This window comes from Brassica napus, chromosome C9 (assembly GCF_020379485.1).
Source record: "Brassica napus cultivar Da-Ae chromosome C9, Da-Ae, whole genome shotgun sequence".
In the NCBI taxonomy this organism is placed as follows: Eukaryota; Viridiplantae; Streptophyta; class Magnoliopsida; order Brassicales; family Brassicaceae; genus Brassica; species Brassica napus.
This window is the reverse complement of record NC_063452.1, coordinates 63,129,797-63,142,200: the sequence shown is the minus strand read 5'-3', so window position 1 is coordinate 63,142,200 and position 12,404 is coordinate 63,129,797. Positions and strand designations below refer to the sequence as shown.

Here is a 12,404-nt window from a genome sequence, read left to right as displayed (position 1 = left end):
ACAAATAGTAATGTCTATAATTCATAAAGCAAATACATAAAATGATTAATTAGAATGAAGTTAAAATGAATACATGTGAGGTGCTACGGAACTTCAGGGGGAAGGAATGGCTCGTTTAGAATATTTTTGAAATCTTAAATCATCAGCTTATTTGTTACACTTACAATTTAGACCCAAATTAGTTATACGATCTTTCCAAACCAAAGAATTGATTTCTATATAATAAAACACACGTGTATAGTCCAACTACGCACAACACCTAAAGAGATGAATTTATTCTAAGAGATCAAACTGGCGTTACCTCTATATAGTATGGATGTAATTGTAAAATCATGCACATATAAAGCCTATATATATTTATAGAAAAATACTAAATATCTTTATAATAATATATAGAGAACATAATGTAAGAAATGATTCATATTATCACCAATATACAACATTTCTTAGTTGGCAAATTTAATGTGTTAAGCAAATCAAACAGCTGGATCATCTGTATCGAATCGTGTTGCCATTGTTGATACAAACCGAAAGACTTGCCGAGTTTTTGGTTTGTTCGGTCAATACTACTAAAGCAATTAGCCTAATGTCAACCTTTTTCACAACACATTATAAAATAAATACTCTAATCAAGGTTACTACATTAAATGAGTCCTATGCACATCCTTTGACCGAACTTTTTGTTATAATCAACTTTGACCAAGCTTTAATTACTTCAATTAGAGAATAACTTTCTAGGTGCAACATGAATGAATATGTCGAGAGACTAGAACTCTCTAATCAATTTGGCTTGGAGTTTTTTTCAAGTAACGAAGCTAAACCGAATATGTTCATGTTCTGAACCGAATAAATCAAATAAACCGAAAGGTAGCACAATGAAGACGAGCAAAACCAAACAATTCTTTACTGGTCTTATCACAGACTCTTGATACTTTCCTTTTCTTCCAAAAAAAAAACAGGTAACAAAAGAGATTTGCGCGAATGAATGTTACAAAAACACAAGAGGTTTATCCACTTCCACTGAATCAAAGCTCTGTTTCCACAATAGGGACTGGGTCTGGCGCACGCCCGTGAACCCTGAACCGGTAGATGCAAGTGTGGGAGTTGCTTCCGTGGTTGGAGGTGAAGTCTAGCCTGACAGTATCAACCAGACCAGAGTCTGATGAGTCCAAGACGTTGAATGTCTGCGCGTTCGACCTCTCTAGATCGTAAGTGAACTCTGTTAGAAGCTGCATCTTCTCTGTCTCCTCTGAGGATTCCTGTCCTTTTCCTTGTAGCCATCCTGATACGACACAATCTTTAGGAGCACTTGATCTATCGTACGCCACGCTCTGTTCAATTACACAATGCATAAATCCATCATGTCAGTGTATATACTCTCCAAAAACTAGACCCAAAAAACAATCAGAGAATGACTTATAAACAATGAAAACAGTAAGTAGTGGCACACAGAGAACTGGAGAAGATACAACGGAACCTACTAGCCCACTAGGCCACTCCAGTACAGATTTTTGCAGCTACTGACCTTAACCAAACAATTTAAACACCTTGACTCTACCAGGCATCTCAATATTAAACTATTTTACACAGACAAGCTAATATCATTAAGAATGCAAGTATCTTTACGAACACAAAAAAAGAAAACTAGTATTAACATATAAATCTTTGGCAGTGCAAGTAGCATTACCTTAGCTACATGCTCCAAGGTGAAAGCCTCTGGTACAATTGGTCCTCTCAGCCTGATCTGAACATAACCACTACTCCCTTTCAAAGCAAAACACTGACCAGGCTCCCCAAAACTCGGAGACAACATCTTAACCGCATTGGTATGAGCCTTTCGACCGGTAGTCGCAAACCAGCTACTCCCTTTCCCAACGAGATACGGCTCCGAATGCCCCATCACAAACCCACCACCAGACGCCAACGCATAGTCCACTCTCCCTAGCCCATCAGCAGCATGCTTCTCAATCTCCTTCTCCATCATATCACGAGCGTACGCCCTCAACTCATCGATGCTAACCTCGCTGAACGCGGAATCATCGACGTTGCCTTTCTTTAACTCCTCGTAAACCCTCTCGAACTCGTCTCGAGAGACAAAAGGCTTCGCATTTACTTCTTCCACCGACTTCTCTAGCGACTCGGTCTTGGACTCTATCTTCTTCACCTCGTTATGAAAGGCAGAAGCTTTCGCCTCGAGCTCTTGCCGCAACGCTTTCGCTTCCTTCTCGATCTTCTTGTCGAGCAACTCGACTTGAACCTGCATCGTGCTCGTTGTTGCCTTTACGAGACCGTCCACTTCCGCGATTCGGCTCTCCAATCCAGAAAACGCCATCTCAGTTTCAAACGAAGACGAAGAAGAGGACGAAGAAGGAGCAAGCACTTTCCTCGCCGCCTGAATCAACCCTACGATGATCAGAAGCGCAACGAGCTGCTTCGCGAAGATCCTCGCCACTCTCTTCCATCTCGCTTTCTCGGATCTCGGAGCGGATACCTTCCGCGTGCGGCGCTGCGTGGCGGATGTTGTGTTCGTGGTGGAAGAAACTCTCCTCGTTACGGGACCCAAGTCTTGCCCTTTGGATCGATCGGTAACAGCCTCGGCGAGGATCGGATCTTTGGCTTCGCCGTTGGCGAGGGATTCGCTTGGAGGGAAATCGAAGTTCGATTTCTTATCTCCGGCGACGATCGGAGTCCGCTTTGACGGAGTCGCGGTGAGGGACATCGTTGATGCCGACATTTGATCTGAGTTTGACTACACAATATCAAAATGTCAAAATCGAAAACCCTAATTTCACTAAGAAGAATCGAAAACTTGATTGGGAATCGAGGAAGAAGACAATTTCAATTTCAAAATAATCCAAACCACCGTCTCCTCCGTTTGCCTTATTCCTCTTCACGTCGTTTATAATTATTATTTTTTTTCGAAATTTTACTTTTATTAAATGTAGCCGGTTAACATAACCGCCACCTAGCGGTTAACCGGTTAGTCACGAAGTTGCAAAAGAAGACCAATACATAAAGCTTACAACGTCGTTACAGGCAGTTAAAATCTGTGAAAACATATAATAACTCGACTACGGGAATTTTCTCAAGGCGAACCACAAACAAGACCCGAGTTTAAGACCTTCGACTTGCTGAACCGGATTCGCGCATCTCCCACGCCGGTTTACTCTCTCTAGAGACATCGGACTTGATTGCTCTAACCAATGGCTTCATCACTAGCAGGTACTGCATTTCAAACCGTCAAAAACATAATCAAGTCTGTGAAAGTTTACTCTAAGCAGCTACAGCTGTTACTGAATGGGTCTGAGGCTTACTTGGAATGCAAAGATTAATGGGATTAGTCGTTTTCCTCTTGCGTTTGGGTTTGGTCCTTCCACCAGTTTCTTGTCAACGTGGATCGACTTGTTGCCATTAAAGGAGATCTCTGTGATGCTCTTGTACAGATTCGGAATCCAACTACTTCCGTCTGGAAGAATCTGTCACAGGTTTGGTAAAAAACAATTTACAGGATGGCTCAACTAAAAAAGAATGCAGCAAGTAGATAATTAATCAACTCACCTTTTCATCGCTTTCATTCTTATGACATCTTCCGCTGTTCTCAACAAGAATGACAGGTATAGATGAATCCTAGGAACAAAACATTTTGAGGTTAAAAGTAATTTGAGAATATTACCAAACTAGTTATAAAAGGAGGAACCTGCAATACCTGCATATCCTGTTTCTTCAGCTGAGCGCTAGCACGGATCAGTTTCAGAAGAGCATCCGACCTTCTGGAGACAAATAGATCATAGTTTAACCCGTCCGGTGGAGAGAACTGAGCATGACTGAGGACAAGAGCAGACTTCTTCCATATCTCTTTACCAAACGCATCGGTTATAGCCGTGACCACCTGCTTATCCAAGTCATCCACCCGATACACATCCAAGCGGTCTACGTATAGCAGCACATCTATCGTCATGTTCAGGAGAAACCTGTTCGAAGATTCAAATTACCATTCATGGGGAAAGAATGAGTCCTAATTTAGGAGAATAAATTGTTAGAAATGGAAACAGATGAACATACCTTTTTATAAGGTTGACAGCTTGATCATTCACATATCCTCCCTCGATAAGACCAGGAGTGTCGATGATGTTTAACGTAAAACCCGACCTTGAGCGAGAGACTAAAGACGGTCTCAGTCCTTCAGACTACAAAGAGAGAAACCAAAACACTTTAAACTTAACCAACAGTCATTAAGAAAGCGATGAGAAGAGTATTACGCACCTGGAAAGTACTGACTGCAGCAGCTTTCTCGCCTATAACTGAATTAACAGTGGATGACTTTCCAACACCGCCTTTCCCCATTACAAGTACTGTCAGCGAGCTCACATCCTACACAAAGGTAAAAGCAGAGATACATTACACATGAAACAAGCAGAAAGCGTATGAAGCTAGAAATGAGAATGGAACCTCTTCTTTGAACTTGCCAAGGATCTCGAGCAACTTAGATTGAGTAGCAGGTGGGAACTGCTGAATACCGATCCATTCACGAGACATTTGCAAAGCTGCCATCAACACTAATCCTTTGTCCTAAAAAGAGCAAACAAAAACACCAAAGTGAAGACTTAATCATCTGCTTACAAAGAGTAGAACTACCTGAATCTCAATAATCAAATGAAATCTCTAAAAATCATAAAGTCGAAAACTTTTATTTTTCACTAAGAAAAAAACACAAAGACTTGAACTTCAGTTTGATTAGTCCTTGTCTACATCAGATCTTTTATAAGAAATATAATCTCATGGCGTCAGTGGTCATACCAAGAACTAATAACTCGAGCAATGATTAAGTTTCACTAATCGAGTACTGATTAATCCTGAACTGGATCATAAGCTAACAGATCAAATGAGAGAGAGAGAGAGAGAGAGAGAGAGTAACCTTCCGGAGCTTGAGATATTCGTTGCTGACTTGGAATCGAATCAAATCAAAACCCTAGAAACGAAATTGACTTTTTTTGAAGATGATTGATTGCTACAGTTCTTCGGAGTTAACAACATTCCTTTTCTTTCAGGTGTTAAACCGGGCTTAACCGAGTGTCGGCCTTCAACCAGAATTTTAATGGGCTAAAATAAAGCCCAATAAGGAACTAAAACGGCCCAATATACTTGAAGTCCTCCGTTTACGGATCTTCTTCTCTATCAACAACAAACACACTACTACTAGATTTAATCGAAACTCCCGTTTTTACTCAGCGAGCTTCTGAAGAGCTGGTGATTTCATCATCGCCGTTGATTAGTCTCAGGTATCGTCTTGTTCTCTCGCTCTTCGCTTTAATTTCTTCTCATGTTTACGGATCTAATTAGTATGAATGCTCTCTCTGCCTTGACTTCTGTGGATCTACATTCTATGAATTTTCTCGCTCGAGCTTGCGATCTTGTTTGTTAGTGTTTCCTGAACATTATCCGCGTTACAGTTATGCTTCTCGATTATGTGCCTACGATATGCTCTTAGATCTGATCCGTTGGATCCGACGGATCTGCGAAATTCTTTCGAATTCGTTCGCTTCTAGATGCTAGATCTATTCGCTTTTATGCGATTTGTAATTCCGGAGATCAAATCTCGTTTGTTCCTTTTGATTCTCGTGGTTGATCATTATCTTGATGTACTTAACCGTTTTGGTTCTTTTGTATTTCAGATTCAGATCACCGTTCGTATAGCTGCTGATTGTTGGAACCTGAAACGCAAATCAAAATGGTATGAAGTTCTATTTTATGATTTTGTAAATATAAAAATAAACTGTTGTTCAGTTTAGTATACTGTGAGCATTTTTGCTAACGGTTTTATATTAGGTCGTGCTTGCTGCTTCCATCGTGAGCAAGTCTGGAAAAGGTGAACGGTTCATATATATGTGTGCATTGATAATCACCTATTCTCTTCTTTTTTTTTTTGCGTTTAACCTGACTTTGTTCTTTTTTTTTTATAGTGCTTGTTTCCAGACAATATGTGGATATGTCACGTATCCGAATTGAAGGTCTCCTTGCAGCTTTTCCTAAGCTTGTTGGCATGGGCAAGCAGCATACCTATATCGAGACAGATAATGTGCGATACGTATATCAGCCTATTGAGGCTCTGTTTCTGCTTCTTGTTACAACTAAGCAGAGCAACATTCTTGAAGATCTGGACACCCTCAGGATGCTCTCCAAACTGGTATGCTTCTTTCTCCTTTTACTTTTAACTCGGTAACTTTTAATTCGAGGAGTTTGTTTACTCGAGTCTGCATGTGTATTGGCATCTGTTAATTGTGTAAGTGAGTGTGCCTAGCCTACTTCTGCTAAAAGCCATATCTTTATTGAAACCTGGCAGCTCATATTTTCATCAACTTTACTTTCTATATGTGGGAGAGATGAAATTTACATTTCAAAAAATTTCCCTACAGACGAAGTCTGGGCGTGCCTTTTGATCACTTGACTGTTTCTAGGTACCGGAGTATTCCATGTCTTTAGATGAAGATGGGATTGGCAGGGCTGCGTTTGAGCTGATATTTGCTTTTGATGAAGTCATTTCTCTTGGGCACAAGGAAAGTGTGACCGTTGCACAAGTGAAGCAGTACTGTGAAATGGAAAGTCACGAGGAGAAGTTGCATAAACTGGTAATGCAGAGCAAGATCAATGACACCAAAGACGTGATGAAGCGTAAGGCGAATGAGATTGACAAAAGCAAGGTACATGACAGGAGCGCACCCTTCTTCTTGTGTTATCTTTGTAACTCCTATTAATATTTCATATGCAATTTCCAGATTGAAAAGACTAGAGGTGAGAAGGGAGGATTTTCGTCCATGAGTTCAATGGGTAGCAGACTTGACAGTAGTTTCAGTGACATGAGCATCTCTCATGGTTCTGGTGGTGGTTTTGGAAGTGGTCCTGCGTTTGGCATGCTTTCAGATGTTGAGCCTATCAATACCAAGGCAAAAGGTTAGTGTGCTTTAACCATTGCTTCGCAGCTGACGCTTTAATCCTACAGTTGCGTTAATAGAAATGCCCCAATTCCATCTGTGGTTTGTTCAGCGTCTCTTTTCCTGATGTACGTTATTTATATAACAAAATCTATCTGCTTTATAATCATCTTTTCACTGTGCTTAACCTCGCAGATCGATCAAGGTCTTCCGTTACTGCTGCTCCTAAGAGTTCTGGCATGAAACTTGGCAAGTCGGGAAAGAATCAGTTAATGGAGTCCCTTAAAGCCGAAGGTGAAGACATCATTGAAGATGTTAAGCCTACTGGCCAAACCAGAGCAGCTGTCGCAGCTCCAACTGATCCTTTCACATTAACTGTTGAAGAGAAGCTCAATGTAGCATTGAGACGAGATGGTGGAATCAGCAGCTTTGATATGCAGGGAACCCTGTCGCTTCAAATTCTCAACCAAGAAGATGGGTTTGTCCAAGTTCAGGTAATCCAGCTTCCCTATGAAACTATTTCCAAGAGTCTCCAAGGCTTTCTACAGTATTTTTGAGTACATCACTTTCTGTATTACTTAATTTTTGTTTAATTGGAATTTTCTATCTTCTACTTTGTCTTCAGATTGAAACCGGTGGAAATCCTGACATTCTTTTCAAGACACATCCCAACATCAACAGGGAACTCTTTAACAGCGAGAGTATTCTTGGGCTGAAGAGACCTGATCAGCCATTTCCCACTGGTCAAGGTGGAGATGGTGTTGGTCTTCTGAGATGGAGAATGCAAAGAGCAGACGAGTCGATGGTGCCACTAACAAGTAAGGCTTTATTGATCAACTTTGTCTGTTTTTGACAGAGTTTACATGTAAATGTTTGATCCATTCTTGGAAATCGTTTGTCTGGTGCAGTCAACTGCTGGCCTTCAGTGTCTGGAAACGAGACATATGTGAGCATCGAGTATGAAGCCTCGTCCATGTTTGATCTGACTAATGTTATCATCTCCGTACCTCTTCCTGCTCTGAGAGATGCACCAATCGTTAAACAATGTGATGGGGACTGGAGGTTTGAAAATTGAATGCCTTTAATTTTTCTCTGGTCATCTCTTTTTTCGTGGAAGTCCTAATTGTTTTATCCAGTCCTAAGAAACAACCATACCATTGTGAATGATGTCAGGTATGACTCAAGAAACTCTGTTGTGGAATGGTCTATACTTCTCATCGACAACTCCAACCGCAGGTAAATAAATGATGACACCATCTGTTATGGTATTACAGCTTTACGAGTTGTAGTTGTCAAGAGAGATATATATGTATGATACTTCGAAAAATCTTGTGCAGTGGGTCAATGGAGTTTGTTGTGCCACCAGTTGATTCGTCGGTGTTCTTCCCCATCTCTGTTCAGTTTGCAGCCACAACTACATACAGTGGCTTGAAGGTATGAGAATCTTGTTAATTCCTCTTGAAAATTTCTAAATATTCCATCTGAGAATTAAGACACTAGAGAGGCTCATTTAGGTTTGGATTATTACATATTAATGAGAGGTGTGTTCATAACGGTGGTGCAGGTGAACGGAATGATTCCTCTCAGAGGCGGTGGTGGTGCGACTCCAAGGTTTGTGCAGAGGACGCAACTGATAACACAGAATTACCAAGTCGTTTGAGGAGGCTGTTCGGGTTTCTCCGTTTGGAACCGCTGTTTCTTTTAGTTCATTGCTGCTTATCTACTATCTGGTCTGCTGGAATAAAATCTTAAGTTTTCTGGGATTTTACTAGTTTCTTTATCGGACTTACTTCTAAGAGCATCTCCAATATATTACTCTAAATTTTACTCTAAAATAGCGTGGATTTTACTCCATTTTTTACTCTAAAACAAAAGGATTTTTTTTCATTTAGTTAATAATTGTTATTACTACCTTCAATTTATAAAAAATTAATAATTAACCCAATTATTTTATGTTTACAAAATTTCTATAATAATATATTTTATTTAAATTAAATAATTATCATTAAAAATACAACTAGAGATTATCTTCCAATTTCAATTCATGCAGATTTTATCATATGCAAATTTTCTAATTCAAAAATATTTTTATGCATTAAAAGAACATTAAAAAAAATAAAATTTTGTTTTGTAATTTGAATTATGTATGGGGTCCTATTGTTTGTTTGTGCATATATCAAGTTCAACAAGTACAAATTTTATCAATCAAAATTTTGACCCACAAAACTAAAAAACTCATCTATTCCGTTTGAATAATATTTCACCGCTTTTGATAGTTTCGAAAACAATTTACCGAATTAATTATTAAATTACTTATTTATATTATATTATATTTATTTTATATTTTTTATTCTTAGTTTTGACTTTTATGAGTTTATGCATATTTTCTGTAAACTATAAAGTAGTAATCTTTCGTGGAGTATTATATTTTTTTATGTTATTATGTTATTTTAAGTATGAAATAAAAACATTAAAAATTAAAAGAATCATTTCATAAATATAAAAAGTTCAACTCCAAAATGGAGTAATGGGTAAAATTACTCCATAAATGGAGTAACCCTAGCTATTACTCCATTTTGGAGTTGAATATAAAATAGGGTTGGAGAAGATTTTACTTTATAACTGAGTTTGGAGTAAAAAATGGAGTAGGGTTGGAGATGCCCTTAGACACTACTACATATTCTTATCATTGTTACTTTCTTGGAGACTTGTTTGCTTTGGCACCACATTTGATGAGCTTTCACTTATAGGGGTTTTACGTGGATCATATTCTTTTTGTTATTATTGTTCTTGCATGTGAAGTTATACAAGAGAAAAAAAAGAAGGTGATTTTAATCAACTAAAAGGGTGATCATCATTCACGAACCTATTGTTATTTAAACTTTCGGGTCTCCACACGTTTTATTGACACTAAAATAAGTAAACTCGGCTACTTGCTTATTGCTTAGGAATCAGATATTGGCATCTTGGTATGTGCAGCAGATTCTTTCAACAAATCGAAGGATGAGAACGAGTACGGCGGGAGAACGAAGGTCGGGTCCCCCTTGGGCATCACCAGCAAGCTTTTTTGTGGCACAATCTTCAGGAAACGAATGAGAAAAAAAAATTATTCTATGACATGTGCTGAAATATTATGTTTTTATGATTACAGTAACGTCATCATTAAGTGTGTTTCTTATGATGTCTTTGCTCGTGTTTTTCAAGAATTTTACCAGTCTATTGCTTATGTTTTGTTTTATTTTATATGTATGTTTTATTTTATGAAAACAATAATTCTATTGCATGTGTTTTTTTGCTTCATAATTTAGTTTATATAAGTTTTTGATTACTCTTATAGATTAGCTTTCACGATATATAAATACTTAAATTAAACAAAACAAATACACAACTTAAAAAACCTTGCTTTAGATAAAATGTAATTGTTTCTATGGCTTTTACCCTTCTAATACCTATCGATTCAAAGTTATAATCTATTTAAATCTATTCACTATGTGTAAGGCGCAGTTAAACCCAATTAATTATTACTATATGTATATCAGAGTAAATTTTAATCTACCGTATCACAATCTATAAAATGAAAAACACACAAAGACTATGAGTGATATGGATTTCATCTCTGGCTTGAAGCCAAGTTACATCTCTAACACGTAAACTTTGTTCGACTATCACTTTGTGTATATTATATCTATTAAATTAAACAATATAGCTTTTTAATTCATTTATTCTGCGCAAGGCGCAAGTTACTAACTAGTTAATTATAATTAGAGATGTCATACACTAACATGTGAAGATTGGCCGCTTCTGATGATCAACCAAGTCATGTAGAGTTTATACTTCGAATGAACTCTTTAGATATTTCTAGGGCATTTCTTGGCCTTGCTTATATAAAAATCCATGAAGACCTGCTTTAATAATCTGTTTACTCAATGCTTTTATTTTCGTTTTGTCTCTTTGAAAATACTAGAGGATTCTCATCCCAATTTGGCCATCTCTCCTTTCATATATTTTGTTTATTTGCTTATAAAGGTGAATCAGCCAAAGACTTTTTGCCTTCACCTCTCCTTTAATTTACTTGTTTTTCATGCAATATTGGAAGTAGGTTAGAAGTGATAAGTATGTGAAATTGAAATCATCGTCCATTTTGAGTTTTTTTCTTCTTTTTGGATTCATTGATTTTATTCTTTGTACTATTAATTTAATTAAATTCATTTTTGAATGATTAATTTAAATTCATTTTTGAATGATTAATTTCCCGTAAACAGATGGAAATAGCATTGGATAATTGCTCATTATGAGTACTAGGGTTTGGCCCCGTGCAAGCGCGGGGGTCATTGACATTGCTGCTATTCTATCTGAATTTATGCAGGTGATAATCTCAATGAAACTTTAACTTGTTATACATATAATGTAATTGAGAATTAAAGACAAGAATTATAAATTTGAAGTTATAAAATTACTTCTCTCTATATGTATTTTACTAAGTGCACTAATATATTGTACCATTTTGATAATGAAAAATCACACAACACCAATCTTTTTCCAAAAATAAATAAAACACACAAACCAAACTAAATTCTCAGGAATATACAAACCCGAATAAACTTTTTTAGTTTTTTCCTTACAAATGTTTCTTTAATTTTCTTCCGACCATAGACGTTACTTCCATAGCTTGTGTGTTTTTTTTTTTCTGAAGAACTTAGTAAGAGACGAAGAAGAAATATTTATTGTCATAAGTAATTTACCACACAAATTAGAAATACTTTAATTACCATCTCAGACATTTTTAAAACATAGTCATAGGTTTCAGAAGCCCAACACTACTTTCTCTCTAGTTCCACTAATCATGGATGAAAACAAAAGCTTCTGCTCACTTTTCAGCTTCAATTAATCAACCTGTTATCAAGAGAAACCACTAATGAAACAATCTGTTAGCTTCTTCATACAGAAGAAAGATTTTTTTTTTTTTTTGAAAACCTTTTATGCCTCTAGAAGGAGCAGACAGTAATTAGCAATTGGACAACTTGAGGGATCTAACTTAACTTCTTCATTTGGTTGCTCATTGTTGTAAGGAGTACCAGGGGCATGACACAGATGTACATCAGCTTTGACTTTAGAGAATTAGCAAACCAAGCCTTCTCCTTAGCTACATCAAGAAACCAAAATCAACACAATCATGAAAAGAAAAAAAAAAGTCTTTCTTTCTTCCCAGAGTTGTTAAACTAAGTTATTTATCTCTGACCTGAAGCTTGGTCTGGTCAGAATCCGAGGCATCAGTGACCGACAAAATAGAGATAACGAATAATCTGCAAACACTTGACCGGAACCTTTTCTCAATCTTAACCTCACTGACTTCCTCTCAAACCATACAATGACTCAGCAAGTGAATAATCTGCAAACAATTCATTAAGAAAAAATTAACTTTACACACAACGATACTACTTCATGAATCAGAATTGATATGTAAGGGAATCTCAA

The 12,404-nt window shown here is 37.4% G+C and overlaps 3 protein-coding genes across 3 annotated transcripts; 1 reads left to right on the top strand and 2 right to left on the bottom strand.

The window, feature by feature from the left end:
* Window positions 1-833: 833 nt before the first annotated feature.
* LOC106440651 (SUN domain-containing protein 1-like) lies at window positions 834-2,904 on the bottom strand. The gene is made up of 2 exons (XM_022711231.2): window positions 1,688-2,904; window positions 834-1,331 (listed from the first exon to the last, which is right to left on the bottom strand). Exons 1-2 carry the CDS (start codon window positions 2,732-2,734, stop codon window positions 1,026-1,028), a joined length of 1,353 nt encoding a protein of 450 aa, XP_022566952.2. The 5' UTR covers window positions 2,735-2,904; the 3' UTR covers window positions 834-1,025.
* A 7-nt stretch (window positions 2,905-2,911) lies between these two features.
* On the bottom strand, window positions 2,912-5,037 carry LOC106442694 (translocase of chloroplast 34, chloroplastic). The gene is made up of 8 exons (XM_013884349.3): window positions 4,916-5,037; window positions 4,450-4,569; window positions 4,264-4,371; window positions 4,063-4,187; window positions 3,707-3,971; window positions 3,559-3,627; window positions 3,315-3,476; window positions 2,912-3,225 (listed from the first exon to the last, which is right to left on the bottom strand). The coding sequence occupies exons 2-8, from the start codon at window positions 4,549-4,551 to the stop codon at window positions 3,115-3,117; spliced, it is 942 nt and encodes a 313-aa protein (XP_013739803.2). The 5' UTR covers window positions 4,552-4,569; window positions 4,916-5,037; the 3' UTR covers window positions 2,912-3,114.
* Window positions 5,038-5,170: 133 nt separating this feature from the next.
* LOC106440652 (coatomer subunit delta) lies at window positions 5,171-8,840 on the top strand. The gene is made up of 12 exons (XM_013882383.3): window positions 5,171-5,279; window positions 5,673-5,731; window positions 5,827-5,866; window positions 5,961-6,184; window positions 6,456-6,698; window positions 6,774-6,948; window positions 7,125-7,423; window positions 7,555-7,747; window positions 7,838-7,991; window positions 8,103-8,165; window positions 8,267-8,363; window positions 8,494-8,840. Exons 2-12 carry the CDS (start codon window positions 5,729-5,731, stop codon window positions 8,587-8,589), a joined length of 1,587 nt encoding a protein of 528 aa, XP_013737837.1. The 5' UTR covers window positions 5,171-5,279; window positions 5,673-5,728; the 3' UTR covers window positions 8,590-8,840.
* Window positions 8,841-12,404: the final 3,564 nt, after the last annotated feature.